General features: G+C 32.3%; 6 protein-coding genes across 12 annotated transcripts; all 6 read right to left on the bottom strand.

Annotated features, from left to right (window-relative positions):
• Window positions 1-87: 87 nt before the first annotated feature.
• On the bottom strand, window positions 88-3,351 carry LOC105671442 (A disintegrin and metalloproteinase with thrombospondin motifs adt-2-like). Its single transcript, XM_012365626.2, has 5 exons — window positions 2,938-3,351; window positions 2,638-2,847; window positions 1,796-2,526; window positions 1,210-1,571; window positions 88-1,150 (listed from the first exon to the last, which is right to left on the bottom strand). Exons 1-5 carry the CDS (start codon window positions 3,073-3,075, stop codon window positions 570-572), a joined length of 2,022 nt encoding a protein of 673 aa, XP_012221049.1. The 5' UTR covers window positions 3,076-3,351; the 3' UTR covers window positions 88-569.
• A 365-nt stretch (window positions 3,352-3,716) lies between these two features.
• LOC105671192 (A disintegrin and metalloproteinase with thrombospondin motifs adt-2-like) lies at window positions 3,717-7,240 on the bottom strand. 2 transcript variants are annotated; one of them, XM_067357450.1, is made up of 5 exons: window positions 6,972-7,240; window positions 6,669-6,878; window positions 5,843-6,561; window positions 5,254-5,609; window positions 3,717-5,194 (listed from the first exon to the last, which is right to left on the bottom strand). In XM_067357450.1, the coding sequence occupies exons 1-5, from the start codon at window positions 7,086-7,088 to the stop codon at window positions 4,611-4,613; spliced, it is 1,986 nt and encodes a 661-aa protein (XP_067213551.1). In that variant the 5' UTR covers window positions 7,089-7,240; the 3' UTR covers window positions 3,717-4,610. The 2 variants fall into 2 exon arrangements, with proteins under 2 accessions (XP_067213551.1, XP_067213550.1); XM_067357449.1 differs by having other exon boundaries at window positions 6,669-7,222.
• Window positions 7,241-7,713: 473 nt separating this feature from the next.
• Window positions 7,714-11,483, bottom strand: LOC105671448 (A disintegrin and metalloproteinase with thrombospondin motifs adt-2-like). 3 transcript variants are annotated; one of them, XM_067357466.1, is made up of 6 exons: window positions 10,617-11,483; window positions 10,317-10,526; window positions 9,891-10,161; window positions 9,446-9,755; window positions 8,856-9,217; window positions 7,714-8,794 (listed from the first exon to the last, which is right to left on the bottom strand). In XM_067357466.1, the coding sequence occupies exons 1-6, from the start codon at window positions 10,731-10,733 to the stop codon at window positions 8,223-8,225; spliced, it is 1,842 nt and encodes a 613-aa protein (XP_067213567.1). In that variant the 5' UTR covers window positions 10,734-11,483; the 3' UTR covers window positions 7,714-8,222. The 3 variants fall into 3 exon arrangements, with proteins under 3 accessions (XP_067213567.1, XP_012221065.2, XP_067213566.1); XM_012365642.2 differs by having other exon boundaries at window positions 9,446-10,161; XM_067357465.1 differs by having other exon boundaries at window positions 8,856-9,212; window positions 9,555-10,161.
• A 141-nt stretch (window positions 11,484-11,624) lies between these two features.
• Window positions 11,625-15,330, bottom strand: LOC105671444 (A disintegrin and metalloproteinase with thrombospondin motifs adt-2-like). 2 transcript variants are annotated; one of them, XM_012365631.2, is made up of 6 exons: window positions 14,951-15,330; window positions 14,748-14,818; window positions 14,448-14,657; window positions 13,629-14,335; window positions 13,043-13,398; window positions 11,625-12,982 (listed from the first exon to the last, which is right to left on the bottom strand). In XM_012365631.2, the coding sequence occupies exons 2-6, from the start codon at window positions 14,793-14,795 to the stop codon at window positions 12,399-12,401; spliced, it is 1,905 nt and encodes a 634-aa protein (XP_012221054.1). In that variant the 5' UTR covers window positions 14,796-14,818; window positions 14,951-15,330; the 3' UTR covers window positions 11,625-12,398. The 2 variants fall into 2 exon arrangements, with proteins under 2 accessions (XP_012221054.1, XP_012221053.1); XM_012365630.2 differs by having other exon boundaries at window positions 14,748-15,330.
• Window positions 15,331-15,780: 450 nt separating this feature from the next.
• On the bottom strand, window positions 15,781-19,689 carry LOC105671443 (A disintegrin and metalloproteinase with thrombospondin motifs adt-2-like). 2 transcript variants are annotated; one of them, XM_012365627.2, is made up of 5 exons: window positions 19,355-19,689; window positions 19,043-19,252; window positions 18,205-18,929; window positions 16,614-16,969; window positions 15,781-16,552 (listed from the first exon to the last, which is right to left on the bottom strand). In XM_012365627.2, exons 1-5 carry the CDS (start codon window positions 19,469-19,471, stop codon window positions 15,972-15,974), a joined length of 1,989 nt encoding a protein of 662 aa, XP_012221050.2. In that variant the 5' UTR covers window positions 19,472-19,689; the 3' UTR covers window positions 15,781-15,971. The 2 variants fall into 2 exon arrangements, with proteins under 2 accessions (XP_012221050.2, XP_067213561.1); XM_067357460.1 differs by having other exon boundaries at window positions 19,351-19,484.
• A 419-nt stretch (window positions 19,690-20,108) lies between these two features.
• Window positions 20,109-24,259, bottom strand: LOC105671214 (A disintegrin and metalloproteinase with thrombospondin motifs adt-1-like). Of its 2 annotated transcripts, none has more exons than XM_067357459.1 (5): window positions 23,996-24,259; window positions 23,688-23,897; window positions 22,850-23,574; window positions 21,248-21,606; window positions 20,109-21,187 (listed from the first exon to the last, which is right to left on the bottom strand). In XM_067357459.1, the coding sequence occupies exons 2-5, from the start codon at window positions 23,850-23,852 to the stop codon at window positions 20,607-20,609; spliced, it is 1,830 nt and encodes a 609-aa protein (XP_067213560.1). In that variant the 5' UTR covers window positions 23,853-23,897; window positions 23,996-24,259; the 3' UTR covers window positions 20,109-20,606. The 2 variants fall into 2 exon arrangements, with proteins under 2 accessions (XP_067213560.1, XP_012220600.2); XM_012365177.2 differs by having other exon boundaries at window positions 24,000-24,259.
• Between the last annotated feature and the right edge of the window lie 688 nt (window positions 24,260-24,947).

Raw genomic sequence — 24,947 nt, 5'->3', positions numbered from 1 at the left:
ATATTAAATTATATCCATTGCAAGCGTCGTGCCGTATTCGGTTACCGAGCTCATGAGTTCAATAATTAAATGACAATTTGTACTAAATTATTCTGAATATTCTTTATTTAGGTAATGAAATTTTTTTAATTTTTTTGCTTATTATTTGTTTCTACATAAGTTATTAATGAAACATTGGTAGACAATTAAAATATACAACATAGCGAGTGACGTTGTCGTTCTCGTTCACTATTTCTCGACATATTGTCTCGTAGGGAGTAAAAGTATCTCTATTTTATTTAGTTATTTATTTTCTTGTTTTGCGAATATTAATTATTACCTATTATATTTTTTGTTTTTTTCACGCTTTTATTATTGTTGACTAACGGAATTGGTTTCAGATGCTGATAATACGAGAAAGTTCTTCGTCTATTTGCTTTTCTTAAGCAAGGTATGAATGAAACGAAAAACAGATGTTAACAATGATCGATCGATTATTCGGTACCAAACGATTTGAACAACTAAATTAATTTTTGCGCGTATCATAATTTTTTTTTCCATGATACTCGTGCACAGATGTTGATGATTTCTTAACAACAGCTGTAGCTTTCCGGCACACAATAATGTTGGCGACAATAAAAATTCTGGCCATCTTTCTTGTGACACCACGTTCCATCTGGAAAGTATGGATCGACACCGATTCTGATCATTTCCAAGTGTACGTCACCAGTAGAAAATTCTATTTCTGGGCAGTGTATGATACAGGCTATCCACGGTTTCTCGACATCATGAGCAGCCTGCCATTTTGGCTCAATTTTTAATTTAATCCTTAAATTTATATTGTTCAATTTTGCATAAGAGTTCAATTGCGTGCATTTTGTTGTAGTAAATAAGTTGATCCTCTTGCGTTTCTGAGTACAGAGTAAAGTGTCATTGCACAGAACCACGTCGTAATATGGCCCTTTGCAGCTTGCCGTTCTGCGACTTCTATGTTTGCAAGATCGTCGTCTGATTCTTACGCCTTTAGATTTCTTGAAACAACTACTTTGACAGGTGCTTTCTTTCCATTCACTCCACTTATCCTCTTCACAATCTTTAAAAATATATGGCGGTTCGATAACGGGAACGCATTCTCCGCCGCGACATTCCTTCCCGGGAGCGCAATAAGTTCCTAAAAAATGAGATTAATTAAGCTGTAAACTATCTGAGAATGCAGGGGAGGAAACGTACCTTCCAATGCCGGTCCCGTAAAGAAATTCAAATTATCGTGAAGCGTTTCACATTGTATGGTTTTGCATACATCAAGCAACGAGACTACGTTCGCATCTTCGTCGTGAAAAAATATTTCACATTGTGCTTTGGCGCTCCATTGTCTTCCAGGTAAATTTTGATACTGTGTATTATGGTCATATGCGTTTTCAAGATTTTTTGAACCATCTCGAAGGCACTTTTTTGTTTTCCAGAGTCCTTCAGCTATATTACGACTGCACTCGGACCATGTTAGTTGGCCTTGATTGGATATGCGAGATGACATTATGTATTTGTTTGTATCACATGGTTTTATATAGTCGGAATCGTGTTTCATTCCCAAACTTTAAAACAAAGAAATTATTAATTTTGCTATATTTAGCAATAATTATTATAAATATTTTTATATTAAAATTTATTAATAATTAACATACTGAATAATTAAAAGAGCAATTCTCTTAAAGGAGTTTTTTTACTTTTTGTTTTTAAATTAAACAATTTAATAAATTTTTGTGAAACATATTATTTATACTTAATTTACACGTAAAATTATTATATATAAACTTACACATGACCAATCTCATGAGCAGCAATGAGAGACGATGAAAAACCCGAGGATATTTTACCCGCAATACCGAATTCCACTACCACACACGATTCAGTCAAGTTGCACACACTATTTCTGTCGGATATACCTAGGCTACTATTTAGGATTACGCCTTGCAAGGTTTCATAAAGATTTATTCCGGTTAGATAAAGACCAACGTCCCAGTGATTCGGATCATTGTCGTTCGGAGGATTACGAGTTTCCGTGTAATTGCAGAACGAATAGAATAGTTTTTCATCATCGCCGCCGTAAACTGGCAAATTTGATGGTTGTTTATCCATAATTTCCAAATATACCAACGAAATATCAATAGAAACACCCAAACTAGGATGATGGAACAGAGCTTGGATACGATTCACATATGCTAATATCAACATGCGCAATATATTCTCATCTTTGCCCAGAAAAAGCGTGAACGTACGATATGCGGCTTCGTCGAAGAAAACAGCCAGTTCTATATTTAATTTTTCTTGCGTATTTCGTACATGACGTCGTTTTAGTTTAAAATTATCCAAATTATGAAAACTTGAATCAGCAGATAATTGTAATGATTTTTTAATTAGGTAAGGTTTACCAAATGAAATGTTAATTTCTTCTTTAACGCAAACATCGTCGATTAAGCAGGAAGACGCAATGTCATCTCGCAAAGGTCTAATTTCCAATGTTTCGTTTTTCAGAAAAATAAATCCTTCCTACCTTCAAAAATTATTCATTAATATTTTTTCGTGTCATACTTACATATTAATGAAAAAGAAATTATTATTAAAAGTAAAACTATTTGTTTCTCATATAGTATCACTGACCCATCCATGCTTTTGACAAAAGTTTATGGCCGCAGTGCTAATATGATCTCTGTGAAAATAATAACAAGTATCCGAAGCATTTAATTCCGACAATTCTTTTGTGATGCCTGTTACATCGTGTTTCCATATTTCAAATGTAGATACTATTTGGTCGTTTTTACGCAGGTTTAACTGAATCTGTTTTCCAAAGACTTTAAGAGTTAACGGTACCTGAAAATTAGATAACAATAAATAAAAGATATGACAATTATCGAATATTTTAGGCATTGAACAATGTGTGACGCTGTAAAACTCACATACTTTTTCTGTGCTTTTCAAATTCAATGCTGGCAGCAATATTATTTGGATATCTTGTATGATATACGCGTACGATTTATTTAATAAAATTATTAACATCAATTTAAATGTAAAGAACATATTGATTTTCGCGTTTTTCATTTTTAAATACTTCAAAATGATTAATTAACGTCTTTTTATGTATGAAATTTTTTGTCATATACATACGTTATAACAGTCTCACGTTTATCGTATCGTCTGATCGCGTATAGAACACATACTGGCATATAGGTTTCGGAATATTATTCGTGTCGGGTGACACTTGTTGTGTATAAATCTTTTGTGCAACATATACAGAATGTCCCAATGGAATGTATACACACTTAGCAAGTTAATATCCGTCTATTTTTTTATAATATATGTTGGTAAAATGTATATACACTTTATTAGGACATTCTTTATATATGTATTGTTCTTTTTGGTTCTGATTTGTATATTTCATTGTATTTAATACTGGCAAACAGTGGAATTTTATAAAATGCAAAGTATGATTGATATGTGGAATATGTAACACTGTTCGCAAACATTTCTCACAAAAGCAAAAAAGTTTTAATTGATGAAAATTTTAAAATGACTGGAACTTAATATTGCTAACGCAATTTAACATTGTAAATATCAATTTTTATATCAAAAGAAAATACAATTGCTTACCGATTTACTGAGTTAGAAAATATATTGTAACTTATTCATTCCTGGCGTGCCGTATTCGGTTGTGGAGTTTATGTGTCCAATATAAATAACAGTATGTAACAAATAATTTTGAAAATTATTATATTTTGTAATAAAATTAAAAAAATTTTTTTTTATTATTTTGATTAATCGTTTCTGTATAAGTTATTAATGATACATTAGTATATTATTAAAATATACAACATAATGAGTAACGTTGTCGTTCTTGTTTACTATCTTTCGACACGTTGTCTCGTACGGAATAAAAATACCACTTCTTTACTTAACTATTTATTTTTGCATTTTGTTAACATGTTAATTATTTTCTTTTACGTTTTTAATATATCTAATTGTTGAAATTTGTTTTAGATAATTTGACGCAATTCTTCGTCCATTTGTTTCCTTGAAGAAAAGCATGGAAGATACGGAAAATAACATGACAGATTGTGCAATCAAAAATTCGGTACCAAACGAATTGACCAACAATTTTAAACTGATTTACGTTTATTTTATTATTTTCTATGTCCTCGATTCTTGTTAACATGTCAAAAATCCCACAAAAATACTTAAGAGTATCTTTCCGGCAGACAGTAATGTTGGCGGCAGAAATAATCCTTGCCATCTTTATTGTGACACCACGTCCCATCCGGAAAGTATGGGTCCATATTAATGCCGAGCATTTCCAAGCGTGGTGCGTAGGGAGTTGATGAATTTTTTTTGCGGCAGTGTAGACACATTGTCTCGTATGGAATAAAAGTACTTCTTCTGTATTTAAATGTTTATTTTCGCTTTCTGCAAACACGTTAATTATTATTTATTATTATTTTTTTTTTTTTTTTTTTTTTTTTCGACGTTTTTAATAATGCTAATCGACGAAACCCGATTTAAATGCTGATAATTTGACATAATTCTTTGTTTATTTGTTCCATGAAGCAAGGTTTGACATGTCAAAAATTTCACAAAAATACTTAAGAGTATCTTTCCGGTAGACAATAATGTTGGCGGCAGTAATAATCCTGGCCATCTTTATTATGACACCACGTCCCATCTGGAAAGTATGGGTCAATATCAAAACTGAACTTTCCCAAGCCTGGTGTGCAATGTTCGTATAATGTAGAAAATGTAACTGTGCATCGGCAGTATACAGTACAAGCTATCCACGGTTTCTCGGCATTATAAGAGGGCTGCAATCCCGGCGCTCTTTCTATTTTAAGTGATAAATTGTAAAATTTTGCCTGAATGCTATATTGCGTGCATTTTATTGTAGCAAATGACTTGATGCTCTCGCGTTTCTCAGTACAAAGTAAAGAATCATCGCACAGAACCATGTCGTAATATGGTCCTTCGCAGCTCGCCGATCTGAGACTTCTATGTCTGCAAGAACGTCGTTTAATTCTTAAACCTTTAGATCCCTTCAAGCAACTACTTTGACAGGTGCTTTCTTTCCATTCACTCCACTTATCCTCTTCACAATCTTTAAAAATATATGGCGGTTCGATAACGGGAATGCATTCTCCGGCGCGACATTCCTTTCCGGGAGCGCAATAAGTTCCTAAAAAATGAGATTAATTAAGCTGTAAACTATCTGAGAATGTAGGAGAGGAAACGTACCTTCTAACGCCGGTCCCGTAAAGGAATGCAAATTATAGTGAGGCGATTCACATTCTAAGGTTTTGCAAATATCAAGCAACGAGACCACGTTCGCATCTTCGTCGTGAAAAAATATTTCGCATTGTGCTTTGGCAGTCCATTCTCTTCCGGGTAAATCGTCATAACACGAATGATCATATGCGTCTCCAAGATTTGCCGGTCTCGTACGATCTCGAAGGCACTTTTTTCTATGCCAAAGATTTTCAGCTACACCACGGCTGCACTCAGACCATGTTATTTGTCCTCGTTTGAGCTTGAAAGGTGACATTATGTATTCGTGTATATCACACGGCATTGAATCGTGTCGCATTCCTAAACTTTAAAAGAAGTAAATTATTAATTTTGGCAAAATGCTTTACTTTGCATATTTATTCTAAATACTTTTACATTAAAATTTTTTAATAATTAATACTGAACATTTAAAGGAAACATTTAAATCTCTTAAAAAGTTTCTTTACTTCGTGCTTTTAAATTATACAATTCAATAAATTTTTTTGAAACAAATTATTTACATTTAATTGGTTTGGAAAGTTGTTATGTATTAACTTACACATGGCCGATCTCATGAGCAGCAACGACAGTTGATGCAAAACCCGATGTTAGTTCATTTGCAATACCGAATTCTACTATCGCGCACGACGTATTTAGAGTGCACGCACCATAGGTTCTGCTTCTTCCTATGACATAATTATTCTCCAAATAAATGTTTATTCCAGTTAGGTAAAGACCCACGTCCCAATGATGGGGATCATTATCGTCCGGAGGGTTGACACTTTCCGCGTACTTGCAAAACGAATCTAGCAATTTCTTAGCGTCGCCGCCAAAAACTGGTAAATTCAATGGTTGTTTATCCAGAATTTCCAAATATACTAACAAAATGTCGATAGAAACACCCAAACTAGGATGACGGAACATAGCTTGGATATTATTCACATACGCTAATATTAACATGCGCAACGTACTCTTATTTTTGCCCAGAAAAAGCGTGAACGTACGATATGCGGCTTCGTCGAAAAACACAGCCAATTCTATAGTTAATTTTTTTTCCGTATTTTTTACATGACGTCGATTCAGTTTAAAATTATCCAAATTGATATGAAAAATTGAATCAGCAGATAATTGTACAGATCTTTTAATTAAATGAGGTTTGCCAAATGAAGTATTCATCTCTTTTTTAACGCAAAGATCGTCGGTTAAGGACAAAGACGCATAGTCATCTCGCAAAGGTCTAATTTCCAATGTGTCGTCTTTCAGAAAAACGAATCCTTCCTACTTAAAAAATGTACATTAAGTTTTATGTGTGTCACGCTTAAATATAAAATAAACAAAATTTAAGATTAAAATTTAAATCTACTTGTTTTTCACATGACACTGACCCATCCATGTTTCTGACAGAAGTTTATAGTCGCAGTGCTGATATGATCTTTATGAAAATAATAGCAAGAATCCGATGCGTTTAATTGCGATAGTCCTGTGATTTCTTTTGCGTCATATTTCCATGTTTTAAACAAGGACGATACTATCTGATCGTTGCTTTGCAAGTTTAACTGAATCTGTTTCCCAAAAATTTTTAGAATCAATGGTATCTGTAAATGACAATTCAGAAATGACTTAATAATTGTGGAATAATATTTGGGACGTTGAACAATGAATAAAATAGTACAGTAAAACACACGTACTTCCTGTTCGCTTGTCGGATTCCATGCCGGCAGCAATATTCTTTCGATGTCTTGCGTGATATACGCGTACGTTTCTTTTAATAAAAATATTAGCACCAATTTAAACATAAAAAACATGTTGATTATTGCGTTTTTCAATTTTAAGTACTTTAAAATAATTTATTAACGTTTTTTTATATATCAAATTACTTAGATACGATATATATACGTTGTAATAGTCTCATGTTTGTCGTATCTTTTGATCGCGTATATAAAACACATACTGGCTTCTTGGTTTGCCATTTGTGTCGGATGACACTTACTGTTTGTTTGTACCCTATATGCTGCATATTTCTAAATATTTTCCTTTTTGATTTTGAATTGTTTATTTCGCACGTTTTACTTGGAATAACGATGGAATTAAAAAAAATGGGAATTATAATGTACATGTAGTACATGAAACATTATTCACAACCGTTACATATATTATAATTGATAATAAAATTTAGAGAATCGTAACAAATTAAATTACTATAATATAATATTGCGGATATATAATTAAACCTTATAGATATCAAATATTATAAAAGGAAAATACATCTAATCATTGATTTTCTGATTAACCGAGGTAGAAAATATATTGAAATTCATCCGTCTCTGACATCCCACTTTTGTCGTATTTGGTCAACAAACTCGTAAGTTTAATAAATAAATAACTATTTGCACCAAATAATTCTAAAAATTCTCTATTTACGTAAGACAATTTTCTTTATTTTTTTTTTTTTTTTTTTTTACAAATATTGTTTCTGTATTAGTATTAATGAAAGATTGGCAAACCATTAGAATACATAACATAGTGAGCAACGTTGTCGTTCTCATTCATTTTCTCTCCACACTATTTTTGTCTCGTATGGAATAAAATTTCGTACGGAACAAAAGTATCTCTTTTTAATTTCGCTTTTTATTTTTTATTTTTGCTAACATTATTTTTGCACATATTAATTATTATCTATTATTTTTTATCGTCTCATACGTTTTTAATAATGCTAATCGATGGAATTCGTTTTAAATCCTGATAATTTGACGCAATTCTTCGTCCATCTGTCTCTATGAAGAAAAGCATGAGAGAAAACAAATGTTAACATAACAGATTGTGCAATCAAAAATTAGGTATTAAACGAATTGACCAACAATTTTAATCTGATTTACGTTTATTTTATTATTTTTATTTCCTCGATTTTTGTTCAAATCCCACAAAAATACTTAAGAATATCATTCCGGCAGACAGTAATGTTGGCGGCAGTAATAATCCTGGCCATCTTTATTGTGACACCACGTCCCATCCGGAAAGTATGGGTCCATATTAATGCCGAGCATTTCCAAGCGTGGTGCGTAGGGAGTTGATGAATTTTTTTTGCGGCAGTGTATAGTACAGGCCTGCCACGGTTCCGCGATATTATGAAGCACCTGAACTCCTGGCCCACTTTCCAGTTCGACTATCCATTCTGTATTGTGTGTACGCTTTACAATACTGATGAATTCATTACATTTGAAGGCAGTAAACTCGAAGATTGTCCTGCGATTTTCAATGCAAAGCATCGAGTCATCGCAGAAAACCACGTCGTAATATGGCCCTCCGCAATTCGACGTTTTAACATTTTTATGTTTGCAAGAACGTCGTTTGACTCTTACGCCTTTAGATTTCTTTAAGCAACTACTTTGACAGCTGTCTTCTTTCCATTCACTCCAGTTATCATTTTCACAATACTTGAAAATGTATGGTGGTACGATAACAGGAACGCATTCTCCAGCTCGACATTCCTTTCCAGGTGCGCAATAAGTGCCTAAAAAAATGAGATTAATTAAGCTATAAACCATTTGAGTGATCATCAAGAGGAAACATACCTTCTAACGACGGTCCTGTTAAGTAAATGCCTTTCTTGTGTGGCGTTTCACATTGTAAAATTTTACATATGTCGAGCAATGTGACTACGTTTGCATCTTCGTCGCGAAAATATATTTCGCATTGTGCTTTAGCGGTCCATTGTCTTCCGGGTAAATCATGATAACGCAAATGGTTCAATTTATTTTTGAGATTTTCCGATGACGTGTAATCTCGAAGGCACGATCCGTACCAAATATTTTTAACTACTTCACGGCTGCACTCGGACCATGTCATTTGTCCTTGATTGAGCTGGGAAGCTGACATTATATAATTGTCTTTATGACACGGAGTTGCATAATCAGAATCGTGTTCCATTCCTAAACTTTAAAATAAGTAAATTACTAATTTTAACAATATGCTTTACCTTGCATTACTTTTTTAGATATTTTTATATTAAAATTTATTATTATTTAATACTGAACATTTAAAAGAACAAATCTCTTAATAAGTTTCTTTACTTTGTGCTTTTAAATTATTAAATTAATTATATTTTTTTAAAACATACTATTTATACTTAATTTGTACGGAAAACTGATATATATTAACTTACACATGGCCGATTTCATGAGCTGCAATGAGAGACGATGTAAAACCCGAAGATAATGTATTTGCAACACCAAATTCTACTATCGCACACGAATAGTTTGAGACACACACACCTTTCTTGTTGGAACTTCCCAGGGTAGAATGGTCATCCGAATAAATGTTTATTCCGGTTAGATAAAGACCAACGTCCCAGTGATTCGGATCATTGTCGTCCGGAGGGTTGACACTTTCCGCGTACTTACAAAACGAATTGAGCAGTCTGGTAGCGTTGCCGTCAAAAACTGGTAAATTTAATGGTTGTTCTTCCATAATTTCTAAATGCACCAACAAAATATCGATAGAAACACCCAAACTTGGATGATGGAATACAGCTTGGATACGATTCACATATGCTAATATCAACATGCGCAATATATTCTCATCTTTGCCCAGAAAAAGCGTGAACGTACGATATGCGGCTTCGTCGAAAAAAACAGCCAGTTCTATATTTAATTTTTCTTGCGTATTTTGTACATGACGTCGCTTCAGTTTAAAATTATCCGAATTATGAAAACTTGAATCAGCAGATAATTGTAATGATTTTTTAATTAGGTGAGGTTTGCCAAATGAAATATTAATTTCTTTTTTAACGCAAAGATCGTCAATTGACGACAAAAACGCAAAGTCATTCCGCAATGGTCTAATTTCCAATGTTTCGTCTTTCAGAAAAATAAATCCTTCCTATTTTTGAAAATATACATTATTGATCCTGCGTGACATGTTTATATTTAAAACAATGCAAAACTGAGACTAAAACAATGCAAAACTGAGACTAAAACAATGCAAAACTGAGACTAAAAGTAAAAATTAGTTGTTTTTTATATGGTACCACTGACCCAACCATGTTCTTGACAAAAGTTTATGGCCGCAGTGCTGATTTGATCTTTGTGAATAAAATAACAAGAATCCGATGCATTTAATTCCGACAATTCTTTTGTGATGTCTGTTGCGTCATATTTCCATACTTTAAATTTAGAAACTATTTGGTCGTTTTTACGCAGGTTTAACTGAATCTGTTTTCCAAAGACTTTAAGAGTTAACGATATCTGAAAATTAGATGACAATAAATAAAAGATATGACAGTTATCGAATATTTTAGACATTGAACAATGAGTGAAGCTGTTGAACTAACGTACTTTCTCTGTGCTTCTCAAATTCAATGCTGGCAGCAATATTGTTTCTATTTCTTGCGTGATATACGCGTACGTTCCATTTAATAAAATTATTAACACCAATTTATATATAAAAAACATGTCAATTTTTGTGTTTCTCTATTTTAAGTACTTCAAAATATTTAATTAACGTCTTTTTATATATATCAATTTACTTGTAATATACATACGTTATACTACTTTCATGTTTGTTGTATTTTCCTGATCGCGTGTAGAACACATACTGGTATCACACACATACTGGATTTTGGAATATTATTTGAGTCGAATCATGTTTATTGTGTATATATTTTCTGTCCTACATATACAGAATGTCCCAATGAAATGTATACATACTTAGCAAATTAATGTTTGTCTATTTTGTTATAATATATGTTGGTAAAATGTATATACATTTTATTAGGACATTCTTTAAATATGTATTTTTCTTTTTGGTTCTGAATTGTATATTTCATTGAATATAATATTTACAAACAGTGGAATTTTATTAAATCCAAATTATGATTTATGTGTGAAATATGTAACACTATTCGCAAACATTACTCACAAAAGTGGAAAAATTTTAATTAATGACAATTTCAGAATTACTAGAACATAACATTGTTGACGCAGTTTAGCATTATAAATATTAAATATAATATATAAGGAAAATACAAGTAATTTTAATGTGCTGATTCACTAAGAAAATATATTGAAGTTTTTTCGATTTTGACGTATCGTATTCGGTTACGGAACTCATGAGTTCAATAAATAAATAACTATTTTTTCTAAATAATTTTGAATATTTTTTAAATAGGTAATACAATTTTCTTTATTTTTTCGTTTAATTGTTTTTATGTAATTGTTTTTATATTAATAAAACATTGGTAGATTATTAAAATATACAACATAGTGAGGGATATTACCCTTCTTGTTCACCTTCTTTCGATACATTGTCTCGTACGGAATAAAGTACTCTTTTGTATTTAACTATTTATTTTCACTTTTTGCTGACATGTTAATTATTACTTATTATTATTTTTTTTTTACGTTTTTAATAATAATAATGCTAATTGACGGAATTCGTTTTAGACGCTGTTAATTTGACGTAATTCTTCGTCTATTTGTTTTTCTTAAGCAAGGTATGAATGATACAAAAAACATATGTTAACAATGATCAATCGATTACTCGGTACCAAACGAATTGAACAACTATTCTAAGGGCGGTATTCATAATCCGTTCTTTTATTCAAGATCGTCTTAAGTGCGGACTTATATTCGCTCTCTTCGTCACATACAGATTGTGTCTGACAAAGAGAGCGAATATAAGTCCCTACTTAAATTGATCTTGAATATAAGAACGGATTATGAATACCGGCCTAAACTGATTTACGCGCGTTTCGAAATTTTTTTTTCATAGATACCGGTACACAGACGTCGATGATTTCTTAATAATAACTGTAGCTTTCCGGCAGATAATGTTGATGACAATAATGTTGATGACACTAAAAATTTTGGCCATCTTCTTTGTGACACCAAGTTTTATCTGGAAAGTATGGATCGATACCGAGGCTGAGCATTTCTATGCGTAGTGCGTAGAAAGTAGATGAACTTTTTCGTCGGCAGTGTATAGTACAAGCCTTCCACGGTTTCCCGACATCATGAGCGGCCTGCCATCCTGGTTCCATTTCTGGGTCAAACGTCAAGTGCATATTATTATCCTTTTCGTCGATTTTTGTTGACATGTCGATAATCTCACAAAACTTCTTAAGAATATTTTTCCGGCAGACAATAATGTTGGCGACAGTAATAATCCTGGCCATCTTTATTGTGACACCACGTCCCATCTGGAAAGTATGGATCCACATCAAAGCCAAGCATTTCCAAGCGTGGTGCGTAGTGCATTTTTTTAGTAGTAGATGTATTTTTGAGTCGGCAGTATATAGTACAGGCTATCCACGGCTCCTCGGCATTATAAAGAAGCTGCAATCCCCGCTCCCTTTCTAGTTCAAATGTCAAATTGTAAAATTTTGCTTCAAAGCTAAATTGCGTGCATTTTGTTGTAGTAAATGAGTCGATCCTCTTGCGTTTCTCAGTACAAAGTAAAGAATCATCGCACAGGACCACATCGTAATATGGCCCTTTGCAGTTCGCCGTTCTGCGACTTCTATGTTTGCAAGATCGTCGTCTGACTCTTACGCCTTTAGATTTCTCCAAGCAACTACTGTGACAGATGCCTTCTTTCCATTTACTCCACTGATCCTTTCCACAATCTTTAAAAATATATGGTGGTTCGATAACGGGGACGCATTCTCCGCCGCGACATTCCTTCCCGGGAGCGCAATGAGTTCCTAAAAAATGAGATTAATTATGTTATAAACTATTTGAGATATCAGCAGGTTGAAACGCACCTTCCAACGCCGGTCCGGTGAGGTAATACTCTTTCTTGTGAGGCGTTTCACATTGTAGGGTTTTACATATATCGAGCAATGAGGCTACGTTCGCATCTTCGTCGCGAAAAAATATTTCGCATTGTGCCTTGGCGGTCCATTGTCTTCCGGGTAAGTCGTGATAACGCGAATGGTTCAATGCATTTTCGAAATTTCCCGACGATGTGTAATCTCGAAGGCACTGTTTTCTATGCCAAAGATTTTCAGCTACATCACGGCTGCACTCGGACCATGTTATTTGTCCTTGATACAGCTTGGCAGGTGACATTATGTATTCGTATATACCGCACGGTATTGTATCGTGTTTTAGTCCTAAACTTTAAACAAAGTAAATTATTAATTTTAACAATATACTCTACTTTGTATTATTTATTCTTAAATACTTTTACATTAAAATATATTAATAATTAATACTGAACATTTAAAAGAACAAATCTCTCAAAAAGTATCTTTACTTTTTGTTTTTAAATTATACAATTGAATAAATTTTTTTAAAACATTCTATTTATACTAAATTTGTACGAAAATCTGTTGTATATTAACTTACATATGGCCGATCTCATGAGCAGCAACGAGAGTTGATGTAAAACCCGATGTTATTTCACTTGCAATACCGAATTCTACTATCGCGCACGACTTAGTTAGATTGCACACATCGGTTTTGCCTCTTCCTATGACATTAATATTCCCCAAAGAAATGTTTATACCGGTTAGATAAAGACTAACGTCCCAATGATTCGCATTTTTGTCGTCCGGAGGGTTGACACTTTCAGCGTACTTGCAAAACGAATCTAGCAATTTCTTAGCGTCGCCGCCAAAAACTGGTAAATTTAATGGTTGTTCTTCCATAATTTCCAAATATACCAACGAAATATCGATGGAAATACCCAAACTAGGATGATGGTACAGAGCTTGGATACGATTCACATATGCTAATATCATCATGCGCAACATTTCTTCATCCAGAAAAGGCATGAACGTACGATATGCGGCTTCGTCTAAGAAAACAGCCAGTTCTATAATTATTTTTTTTTGTGTATTTGTTACATGACGTCGCTTCAGTTTAAAATTATCCGAAATATGAAAACTCGTGTCACCAAATAATTGCAAAGATCTTTTAATTAGGTGTGGTTTGCCGAGTGAAGTATTAATCTCTTCTTTAATGCAAAGATCGTCCATTGATGACAAAAACGCAAAGTCATTTTGCAATGGTCTAATTTCCAATGTGTCGTCTTTCAGAAAAACGAATCCTTCCTACTTTCGAAAATTATACATTAATGATCCTGCGTGACACGTTTATATTTAAAACAATGCGAAACTGCGATTAAACGTAAGAATTAGTTATTTTTTATATGATACTACTGACCCAACCATGTTCCTGACAAAAGTTTATGGCCGCAGTGCTGATATGATCAATGTGAAAATAATAGCAAGGATCCGATGCATTTAATTCCGACAATTTTTTTGTGATGCCTGTTGCGTCATGTTTCCATACATGAAATGTAGATACTATTTGGTCATCTCTACGCAGGTTTAACTGAATCTGTTTTCCAAAGACTTTAAAAGTTAATGGTATCTGAAAATTGGATGAAAATAAATAAAAGATATGACAATTATCGAATATTTCAGATATTGTACAATGAGTGAAGCTGTAGAACTAACGTACTTTCTCTGTGCTTCTCAAATTCAATGCTGGCAGCAATATTGTTTCCATTTCTTGTGTGATATACGCGTACGCTTCATTTAATGAAATTATTAACACCAATTTATATATAAAGAACATGTTGATTTTTGCAGTTCTCTATTTTAAGTGCTTTAAATATTTAATGTCTTTTAAAAAACAATTTACTTATGATATATAATACATACGTTATATTAGTCACATGTTTGTTGTATCTTCTGATCGAGTGTGGAACACAAACTGGCATTTAGGTTTAGGAACATCATTCGTGTCGTGATACTTATTGTGTATATGTCCTCTTTACTACACACACACACACACACACATACATACACACCATATATATGTATTTCTCTTTTCGGGTCGATAATTGTATATTTCATATATAATATTTGCGATTAAGGTAGAATTTTAAAAAGTTCAAATTAATATCTACATGTAGAATATGAAACATGAATATAAAACATTATTTAACAAACGTTAAACAAATTTTAATTTATGATAAATTTAGAGTGACTAAAGCATAACATTGCGGGTGCAATTTAATCTTATAAATAATAAACATGTTATAGAAAGAAAAAGCTACTGATCACTGTTTTACTGATTAACTGAGTTAGAAAATACCTTCAATTTTATCCGTTTTTGATGTCGTGCCGCATTTGATCAACGAGCTCATTAAATCAATATTTAAATAACTATCCTCCTACTAAATAATTTTGAATACTTTTTTATTTATAAAATATCGTTTTCTATATTTTATTCGTTTGTAAATTATTTCTATATAAATATTACTACAACATTGGTAAACTATTAAAATACACAACATAGTGAGTGACGTTTCGTTCTCGTTCACTTTCTTTCACATTGTTTTGTATAAAACCTCTACTTTATTTAGCAACTAATTTATTCGATTTGCAAACATGTTAATTATGACCTATTATTTTTTTTGTTTTTTTTTTAAGTTTTTATTATTGCTACTCAACGGAATTTGTTGTAGGAGCTAATAATTCAACGTACCTCTTAATCCATTTGTCTTTATTAAAGAAGGTACGGATGATACGCGAAACAGATGTAAACAAAGACAGATTGTTCGATTATTCGGTACCAAACGAATCGATCAATTATTTTAAACTGATTTACGCGTGTTTCAACATTCTCTCTTTTCTCGATTCTCGTTCACGCACATCAATAACATCCAGAGAATAATCCTTAAGAGTAACTTGGCGGTAGACAATAATGTTGGCGGCAGTAATAATCCTGCCCATCTTCATTGTGACACCACGTTCCATCCGGAAAGTATGGGTCCATATTAAAGCCGAGCATTTTGTAGCGTGGTGTGAAAAAAATTGATGAATTTTTTTTGCGGCAGTGTATAGAACAGGCCTTCCACGGTTCCGCGACATTATGAAGGACCTGAACTCCTGGCCCACTTTCCAGTTCGACTATCCATTTCGTACTGTTTGTACGCTTTACAATACTGATGAATTGATTACATTTCACGGCAGTATACTCGGAGATTGTCATGCGACTTTCATTGCAAAGCATCGAGTCATTGCAGAGAATCACGTCGTAATATGGCCCTCCGCAATTCGACGTCCACAGATTTTCATGTTTGCAAGAACGTCGTTTGATTTTTACCCCTTTAGATTTCTCGAAGCAACCACTTTGGCAGGTGTCTCCTTTCCATTCACTCCAGTTATCATCTTTACAATACTTGAAAATGTATGGTGGTTCGATAACGGGGACGCATTGCCCGCCGCTACATTCCATCCCAGGTGCGCAATAAGTGCCTAAAAAAATAAGATTAATTAAGCCATAAACTATTTGTGAGATCAGAAAGTGAAAACGCACCTTCCAACGCCGGTCCCGTTACGTAAAAGCCTTTTTTATGAGGCGTTTCACATTGTAAGGTTTTGCATATATCGAGCAATGTGACTACGTTTGCATCTTTGTCGCGAAAATATATTTCGCATTGTGCTTTGGCGTTCCATTCTCTTCCAGGTAAATCGTGATAATATGAATGGTCATAGGCATCTTTGATATTTATCGTACGACTTCGAAGACATGGTTTTAGGTACCAAAGTACTCTAGCAAGATTCTGACTACACTTGGACCATGTTATTTGGCCAAAATGTAACTGTATAGATGACATTATGTAATCGAGTTTATGACACGATTTAAGCGCCTCATCGTCTAACATTCCCAAGCTTTAAAACAATTAATTATTAATTTTAACAATATACTTTACTTTGCAATGTTTATTCAAATTATTTTTATGTTAAAATGTATTAATATTAAAGACTTGAAAATCATAAGAGTCTAAGTGCCAAATAATAAATTTTTTGCTGATACCATCAAAAGAAGCTGTGTGACATGCCTGACATTTTTCAATAGCGTCCAAGTGTCTAAACAAGTTTGTGAGTTTAAAAATAATGCATGAGATGACAATGAATTTAAGTCAGTAAGCCATTTCCGTAGGATTTAAGTGATTTGAAGCATGAAATGATCCAGTTAAAAGATGTCATAATGATTTTCATTTTTGGGAAAAAGTTAAAATAAGTATTCTTCTACTGCGATCTAATAATATCATTGCATGGAATGGAACTAATTTACATATTTTTGCAGGTTTTAAAGAAAAATGTTTATTATTCAATATTTATGCAATTATTTTTATGCAGTTTCTTGGTCTCCAACGAAACAATCTTATAAATAAAGAAAAATTAAGGGGCTTCAAAAATATGATCCCTTATTCATCAGAAACCGCTAAAGAATATTACACGACTCTGATGAATAGTTATAAAACTCGATAAAATAAAAATTAATTTTTTTCTGTCTGTTATTGCTTGTGTTTTATGTCTTATGATTTCTTTAAATAACCAAATTTATGTGCAGCTTAATACGCTAAATTAGTAATAATAGTCACAATGTGGCAATAAAATAAGAATGTTGGAATAATTCTGTTGATTGCAACTATATATTACGCTAGTTGATTATTGTGTTGTACAATAATAGATCTCGAAACGAAATCTTTCAAAGTGGCACTGATAGCTTATAACTGTAATATATGGCGATACCTAAACGCTTCTGCTTTTTCAACTGTTTAAATAAATATTTCGCTCTCAAAATGCTGTCTTAGAGAAAATCAACTTACTGCTAGCAGATCATTAAATTTCTAATTGAATTGAACAAAAAATGTGGATTAATTAATAATTTTTTTAATAGTTGTTTTAATAGTTAAAGTTTTTTGTTTATTTCCGAAAAAGAAGTTGATATTTAAACCCTTGTGGAGTCAAGTCTTCAATTAACATACTGAACAATTAAAAAAACAAATCTCTTTAAAAAATTTCTTTACTCTTTGCTTTTAAATTAAACAATTTTATAAAATCTTATAATTATACTATTCATACTTAATTATGCGTAAAATCATTATATATGAACTTACACATGACCGATCTCATGAGCAGCGATGAGAGACGATGAAAAACCCGAAGATAGAGCACCCGCACTACCGAATTCTGTTACCACACACGATGGAAACATTGTGCACGCACTATTTATGTTGCTTGTACCTCCGGTACTATATGGGACTTTGCCTCGTTTGGTCTTATAAATATTCATTCCGGTTAGATATAGACCAATGTCCCAGTGATTTGGGTCATTGTCCTTAGGATTAAGAGTTATCGTGTAATTGCAGAATGAATTCAATAGTTTTTCATCATCGTCAGAAACTGGCAAATTTGACGGTTGTTTTCTCATGATATCCAAATGTACCAACGAAATATCGATAGAAGCTCCCAAACTCGGATGATGGAACACAGCTTGGATACGATTCACGTACGCTAATATCATCATGTGCAACTTTTCTTCATCTTTGTCCAGAAAAGGCATGAACGTATGATATGCGGCTGCGTCGAAAAAAACAGCTAATTTTATAGTTAATTTTTTTAACGTATCTCGTACAAAACGTCGCTTTAGTTTAAAATGATCAAATTTACGAAAATTTGAATCAGCAGATAATTGCAATGATTTTTCAATTAGGTAAGGTTTGCTAAATGAAATATTAATTTCTTCTTTAACGCAAAGATCGTAAATTGAGGACGAAGACGCAAAGTAATGCCGCAAAGGTCTAATTTCCAAAATTTCATCTTTCAGAAAAACAAATCCTTCCTACTTTCGAAAAAAATACATTAATGTTTTTGCGTGTTCATGCTTATATTTATAACAAAGAGGATTTGACATTGAAAGTAAAAACTATTTGTTTTTTATATAGTATTACTGACCCATCCATGTTCTTGACAAAAATTTATGACCGCTGTACTGATATGATCTTTGTGAAAATAATAGCAAAGATCTGGTGCGTTTAATTGTGATAGTCCTGTGATTTTTTTTGCGTCATATTTCCATTCTTTAAACAAGGACGATACTATCTGATCGTTCCTATGCATGTTTAACTGAATTTGTGTTCCAAAAACTTTCAGAGTTAGTGATATCTGCAATTTCAATAACAACGAATAAAAGGCTTAATAATTCTGGAATAATTCTTGAAACGTTGAGGAATGAATATATAATGCAACACAATAAAACTCACGTACTTCTTCTGCGCTTGTCGGATTCCATGCCGGCAGCAATATTCTTTCGATTTTTTGCGTGCTATACGCGTACGTTTTATTTAATAAAAATATTAACACCAATTGCAATATGAAAGACATGTCTTTTCTCGCGTTTCTTAATTTTGAAGTAATTGAAAACGTTTTACTAACGTTTTTTTATATATCAAATTACTTATTACATACGTATGTTATACTACTCTCACGTTCGTTGTATCTTCTGATCGCGTATAGAACACATACTGACATCTGGGTTTAGGAATATCACTCGTGTTGTGTGACACTTATTGTGTATATGTTTCTTTGCGACACGCACGCACACAAACACACACACACACACACACAAGCAGCCAAACAAAAAAACACACGCGCGCGCACGCACATACGAGTATACTTTTTTCGGTTCGGAAATTGTATATTTCATATATAATATTTGCGATAAAGGTAGAATTTTGAAAACGTCAAATTATAATCTATATGTAGAATATAAAACATTATTCACAAACGTTAAACAAATTTCAATTTATGATAAATTTAGAGTGACTAAAGCATTGCGGGTGCAATTTAATCTTATAAATAACAAACATGTTATAGAAAGAAAATGCAACTAATCACTGATTTACTGACTAACTGAGTTAGAAAATATCTACCAATTTTATTCGTTTTTGACGTCGTGCCGCATTTGATTAACGAGCTCATTAAATCAATATTTAAATAACTATTTCCAAATAATTTTGTATACTTTTTTATTTATAAAACATCGTTTTTTATATTTTGTTTGCTTGTAAATTATTTTTATGTAAATATTACTAAAACATTGGCAGACTTAAAATACACAACATAGTGAGTGACGTTTCGTTCTCGTTTACTTTTTTTTTTCACATTGTCTTGTACGTAATAAAAATACTTCTACTTTATTTAGCAATTAATTTATTCGTTTTGCAAACATGTTAATTATAACCTATTATTATTATTTTTTTTTGTTAAATTTTTATTATTGCTACTCAACGGAATTAACAAATTACGTGCTGATAATTCAACGTAATTCTTAATCCATTTGTCTTTATTAAATAAAGTATGGATGATACGTAAAATAGATGTTAACAACGACTGATTGTTCGATTATTCGGTACCAAACGAATCGATCAACTATTTTAAACTGATTTATGCGTGTTTCAGCATTCTCTCCTTTCTCGATCCTCGTTCACGCACATCAATAACATCCAGAGGATAATTCTTAAGAGTAGCTTGGCGGTAGACAATAATGTTGGCGGCAGTAATAATCCTGGCCATCTTTATTGTGACACCACGTTCCATCTGGAAAGTATGGGTCCACATTAAAGGTGATCATTTCCGAGCGTGGTGCGTAGAGAGTTGATGAATTTTTTTTGCGGCAGTGTATAGTACAGGCCTGCCACGGTTCCGCGACATTATGAAGGACCTGAACTCCTGGCCCACTTTCCAGTTTGACTATCCATTCTGTATTGTGTGTACGCTTTACAATACTGATGAATTGATTACATTTCAAGGCAGTAAACTGGGAGATTGTCATGCGATTTTCAATGCAAAGCATCGAGTCATTGCAGAGAACCACGTCGTAATATGGCCCTCCGCAATTCGACGTCCACAGATTCTCTTGTTTGCAAAAACGTCGTTTGATTTTTACTCCTTTGGATTTCTCCAAGCAACGACTTTGACAGGTGCCTTCTTTCCATTCACTCCAGTTATCTTTTTGACAAAACTTAAAATTGTATGGCGGCTCGATAATGGTCACGCATTCTCCGCCGCGACATTCCTTTCCAAGTGCGCAATAAGTACCTAAAAAATAAGATTAATTAAGCCATAAAGTATTTGAGAGATCAGCAAGTGGAAACGCACCTTCCAACGCCGGTCCCGTAAAGTAAGATTTTTTCTTGTTAAATAATTCGCATTGTAAAGATTTGCATATATCAAGCAACGAGACTACGTTCGCATCATTGTCGCGAAAATAAATTTCGCATTGTTCTTTGGCGGTCCATTCTCTTCCGGGTAAATCGTGATAATATGAATGGTCATAGGCATCTATGAGATTTATCGTATGATCTCGAAGACATGGTTTTGTGTAAAAGAGTACTCTAGCAATATTACGACTACAATTGGACCATGTTATTTGGCCAAAATGTAAGTGCATAGATGACATTATGTAATTGAGTTTATGACATGGACTAATATACTTCTCATCGTGTGACATTCCCAAGCTTTAAAACAATTAATTATTAATTTTAACAATATACTTCACTTTGCAATGTTTATTCAAATTGTTTTTATGTTAAAATGTATTAATAATTAAAATGTATTAATATAAAGACTTGAAATTCATAAGAGTCTAAATGCCAAATAATAAATTTTTTGCTGATACCATCAAAGGAAGCTGTGTGACATGCCTGACATTTTTCAATAACGTCCAAGTGTCTAAACAAGTTTGTGAATTTAAAAATAATGCACGAGATGACAGTGGATTTAAGTCAGTAAGCCATTTCCGTAGGATTTAAGTGATTTGAAGCATGAAATAATCCAGTTAAAAAATATCATAATAATTTTCATTTTTGGGAAGAAGTTAGAATAAGTATTCTTCTACTGCGATCTAATAATATCATTGCATGGAATGGAACTAACTTACCATACATATTTTTGCAGGTTTTAAAGAAAAATGTTTATTATTCAATATTTATGCAATTATTTTTATGCAGTTTCTTGGTCTTCAACAAAACAATTTTATAGATAAAAAAAAATTAAGGGATTTTAAAAATATAATCTTTTATTTATCGGAAATCGCTAATGAATATTACACGATTCTGATGAATAGTTATAAAACTCGATAGAATAAAAATTAATTTTTTTTTATTTGTTATTGCTTGTGTTTTATGTCTTATGGTTTCTTTAAATAACCAAATTTATGTGCAGTTTAATACGCTAAATTAGTAATATTGGTCACAATGTAGCAATAATATATTACTGTTGTAATAACTCTGTTGATTGCAACTAAATATTACGCTAGTTGATTATTGTGTTGTACAATAATAGTTCTCGAAACCACATCTTTCAAAGTGGCACTCATAGCCTTATAACTGTAATATATGGCGACACCTAAACGCTTTTGCTTTTTCAACTATTTAAATAAATATTTTACTTTCAAAATGTTGTCTTAGTCAAAATCAACTTATTGCTAGCAGAACATTAAATTTCTAAATGAACTGTACAAAAAATGTGGGTTAATTAGTAATTTGTTTAATAGTTAAAGTTTTTTGTTTATTTCCGAAAAAGAAGTTGGTATTTAAACCTTTGTGGAGTCAAGTCTTCAATTAACATACTGAACAATTAAAAGAACAAATCTCTTAAAGAAATTTCTTTACTCTTTGCTTTTAAATTAAACAATTTTATAAAATCTTATAATTATACTATTCATACTTAATTATGCGTAAAATCATAATATGAACTTACACATGACCGATCTCATGAGCAGCGATAAGAGACGATGAAAAACCCGAAGATAGAGCACCCGCAATACCGAATTCTGTTACCACACACGCTGGAAGCATTTTGCACGCCCTATTTTCGTTGCTTGCACCTCCGATAGTATATGGGACTAAGCGTTCTTGGATCTCATAAATATTTATTCCGGTTAGATATAGACCAATGTCCCAGTGATTTGGGTCATTGTCCTTAGGATTAAGAGTTATCGTGTAATTGCAGAATGAATTCAATAGTTTTTCATCATCGTCAAAAATTTGAAAATTTGACGGTTGTTTTCTCATAATTTCCAAATGTACTATCGAAATATCGATAGAAACTCCCAAACTCGGATGATGGAACACAGCTTGGATACGATTCACGTACGCTAATATCATCATGTGCAACTTTTCTTCATCTTCGTCCAGAAAAGGCATGAATGTTTGATATGCGGCTGCGTCGAAAAAAACAGCTAATTTTATAGTTAATTTTTTCCGCATATCTCGTCTATGACGTGGATTTATTTTAAAATTATCAAATTTTCGAAAATTTGAATGTGCAGATAATTGCAATGATCTTTTAATTAGGTGAGGTTTGCCAAATGAAATATTAATTTCTTTTTTAATGCAAAGATCGTGGATTGAGAACGAAGATACAAAGTCATGCCGCAAAGGTCTTATTTCCAAGGTTTCATCTTTCAGAAAAACGAATCCTTTCTACTTTCGAAAAAAATACATTAATGTTTTTGCGTGTTCATGCTTATATTTATAACAAAGAGGATTTGACATTGAAAGTGAAAACTATTTGTTTTTTATATATTATTACTGACCCATCCATGTTCTTGACAAAAATTTATGACCGCTGTACTGATATGATCTTTGTGAAAATAATAGCAAAGATCTGGTGCGTTTAATTGTGATAGTTTTGTGATTTTTTTTGCGTCATATTTCCATTCTTTAAACAAGGACGATACTATCTGATCGTTCCTATGCATGTTTAACTGAATTTGTGTTCCAAAAACTTTCAGAGTTAGTGATATCTGCAATTTCAATAACAACAAATAAAAGGCTTAATAATTTTGGAATAATACTTGAAACGTTGTGCAATGAATATATAATGCAACACAATAAAACTCACGTACTTTTTCTGCGCTTGTCGGATTCCATGCCGGCAGCAATATTTTTTCGATTTTTTGCGTGCTATACGCGTATGTTTTATTTAATAAAAACATTAACACCAATTGCAATATGAAAAACATGTTTTTTCTCGCGTTTCTTAATTTTGAAGTAATTGAAAACGTTTTACTAACGTTTTTCTATATATCAAATTACTTATTACATACGTATGTTATACTACTTTCACGTTCGTTGTATCTTCTGATCGTGTATAGAACACATACTGGCACTTTGGTTTTGGAATAGCATTCGTGTGACTTTTATTGTATACATATTTTCTATGCTACTTATACACGGTGTTCCTATCAAATGTATACTCATTTAACAAGTTAACATCTATCTATTTTGCTGAAACGTAATCAAAAGTATATACATTTTATTGAGACACCCTGTAAATTCGCATTTTGTTTTTCGGTTCTGAATTGTATATTTTACATATGAAACTTGCAATAACGCGGGAATTAAAAAAATGCGTTATGAATTATGGTTGATATGTAAAATATGTCACGTTAGTCACAAATATTTTGAACAATATTTACAAATGTTAAAAAATTTTTAATTAATGACAATTTTAGAAAGTCTAGAACATAATATTGCGAGCACAGTTTAGTTTTTTAAATAACAAATATGAAAAGAAAACAAAACTGATTACTAATTTACTGTTTAACATAAGTAGAAATTATATTGAAATTCACTCGTTTCTAATGACCACATTACTGTCGTATTCGGCCAACGAGTTCATAAGTTCAATAAATAAATAATAATTTATAATAAATAAGTTTGAATAAGTTTTTTTCTTACAGAATAAAATTTTCTTTATTTTTTTTGTTTATTAATCGTTTATATATAAGTATTAATGAAACATTGTTATACTATTAAAATACATAACACAGTGAGTGACGTCATCGTTTTCG

This window comes from Linepithema humile, chromosome 6, assembly GCF_040581485.1.
Source record: "Linepithema humile isolate Giens D197 chromosome 6, Lhum_UNIL_v1.0, whole genome shotgun sequence".
Taxonomy (NCBI): Eukaryota; Metazoa; Arthropoda; class Insecta; order Hymenoptera; family Formicidae; genus Linepithema; species Linepithema humile.
This window is presented reverse-complemented; position numbering and strand designations above follow the sequence as displayed.

Coding starts and splice junctions, on each gene's coding strand:
- LOC105671448 (XM_012365642.2), bottom strand. CDS start 10,733: ATGTTTTTTATATATAAATTGGTGTTAATAATTTTATTAAATGGAACG. Junction 10,162..10,316: donor TTTGTCAAGAACATGGTTGG/GTCAGTGGTACC, acceptor TTTCAAAAATAG/GAAGGATTTATTTTTCTGAA. Junction 8,795..8,855: donor AACAGGACCGTCGTTAGAAG/GTATGTTTCCTC, acceptor TCATTTTTTTAG/GCACTTATTGCGCACCTGGA.
- LOC105671444 (XM_012365630.2), bottom strand. CDS start 14,864: ATGTTCTTTATATATAAATTGGTGTTAATAATTTCATTAAATGAAGCG. Junction 13,399..13,628: donor GCTCATGAGATCGGCCATAT/GTAAGTTAATAT, acceptor CTTTGTTTAAAG/TTTAGGACTAAAACACGATA. Junction 12,983..13,042: donor CACCGGACCGGCGTTGGAAG/GTGCGTTTCAAC, acceptor CTCATTTTTTAG/GAACTCATTGCGCTCCCGGG.
- LOC105671443 (XM_012365627.2), bottom strand. CDS start 19,471: ATGTCTTTCATATTGCAATTGGTGTTAATATTTTTATTAAATAAAACG. Junction 19,253..19,354: donor ATCCGACAAGCGCAGAAGAA/GTACGTGAGTTT, acceptor TTGAAATTGCAG/ATATCACTAACTCTGAAAGT. Junction 16,970..18,204: donor GCTCATGAGATCGGTCATGT/GTAAGTTCATAT, acceptor ATTGTTTTAAAG/CTTGGGAATGTTAGACGATG.
- LOC105671192 (XM_067357449.1), bottom strand. CDS start 7,088: ATGTTTTTTATGTTTAAATTGGTGCTAATATTTTTATTAAAAGAAACG. Junction 6,562..6,668: donor TCTGTCAGAAACATGGATGG/GTCAGTGTCATG, acceptor TTTTTTAAGTAG/GAAGGATTCGTTTTTCTGAA. Junction 5,610..5,842: donor GCTCATGAGATCGGCCATGT/GTAAGTTAATAC, acceptor CTTCTTTTAAAG/TTTAGGAATGCGACACGATT.
- LOC105671214 (XM_012365177.2), bottom strand. CDS start 24,116: ATGTTTTTCATATTGCAATTGGTGTTAATGTTTTTATTAAATAAAACA. Junction 23,898..23,999: donor ATCCGACAAGCGCAGAAAAA/GTACGTGAGTTT, acceptor TTGAAATTGCAG/ATATCACTAACTCTGAAAGT. Junction 21,607..22,849: donor GCTCATGAGATCGGTCATGT/GTAAGTTCATAT, acceptor ATTGTTTTAAAG/CTTGGGAATGTCACACGATG.
- LOC105671442 (XM_012365626.2), bottom strand. CDS start 3,075: ATGAAAAACGCGAAAATCAATATGTTCTTTACATTTAAATTGATGTTA. Junction 2,527..2,637: donor TTTGTCAAAAGCATGGATGG/GTCAGTGATACT, acceptor TTTTGAAGGTAG/GAAGGATTTATTTTTCTGAA. Junction 1,572..1,795: donor GCTCATGAGATTGGTCATGT/GTAAGTTTATAT, acceptor TTTGTTTTAAAG/TTTGGGAATGAAACACGATT.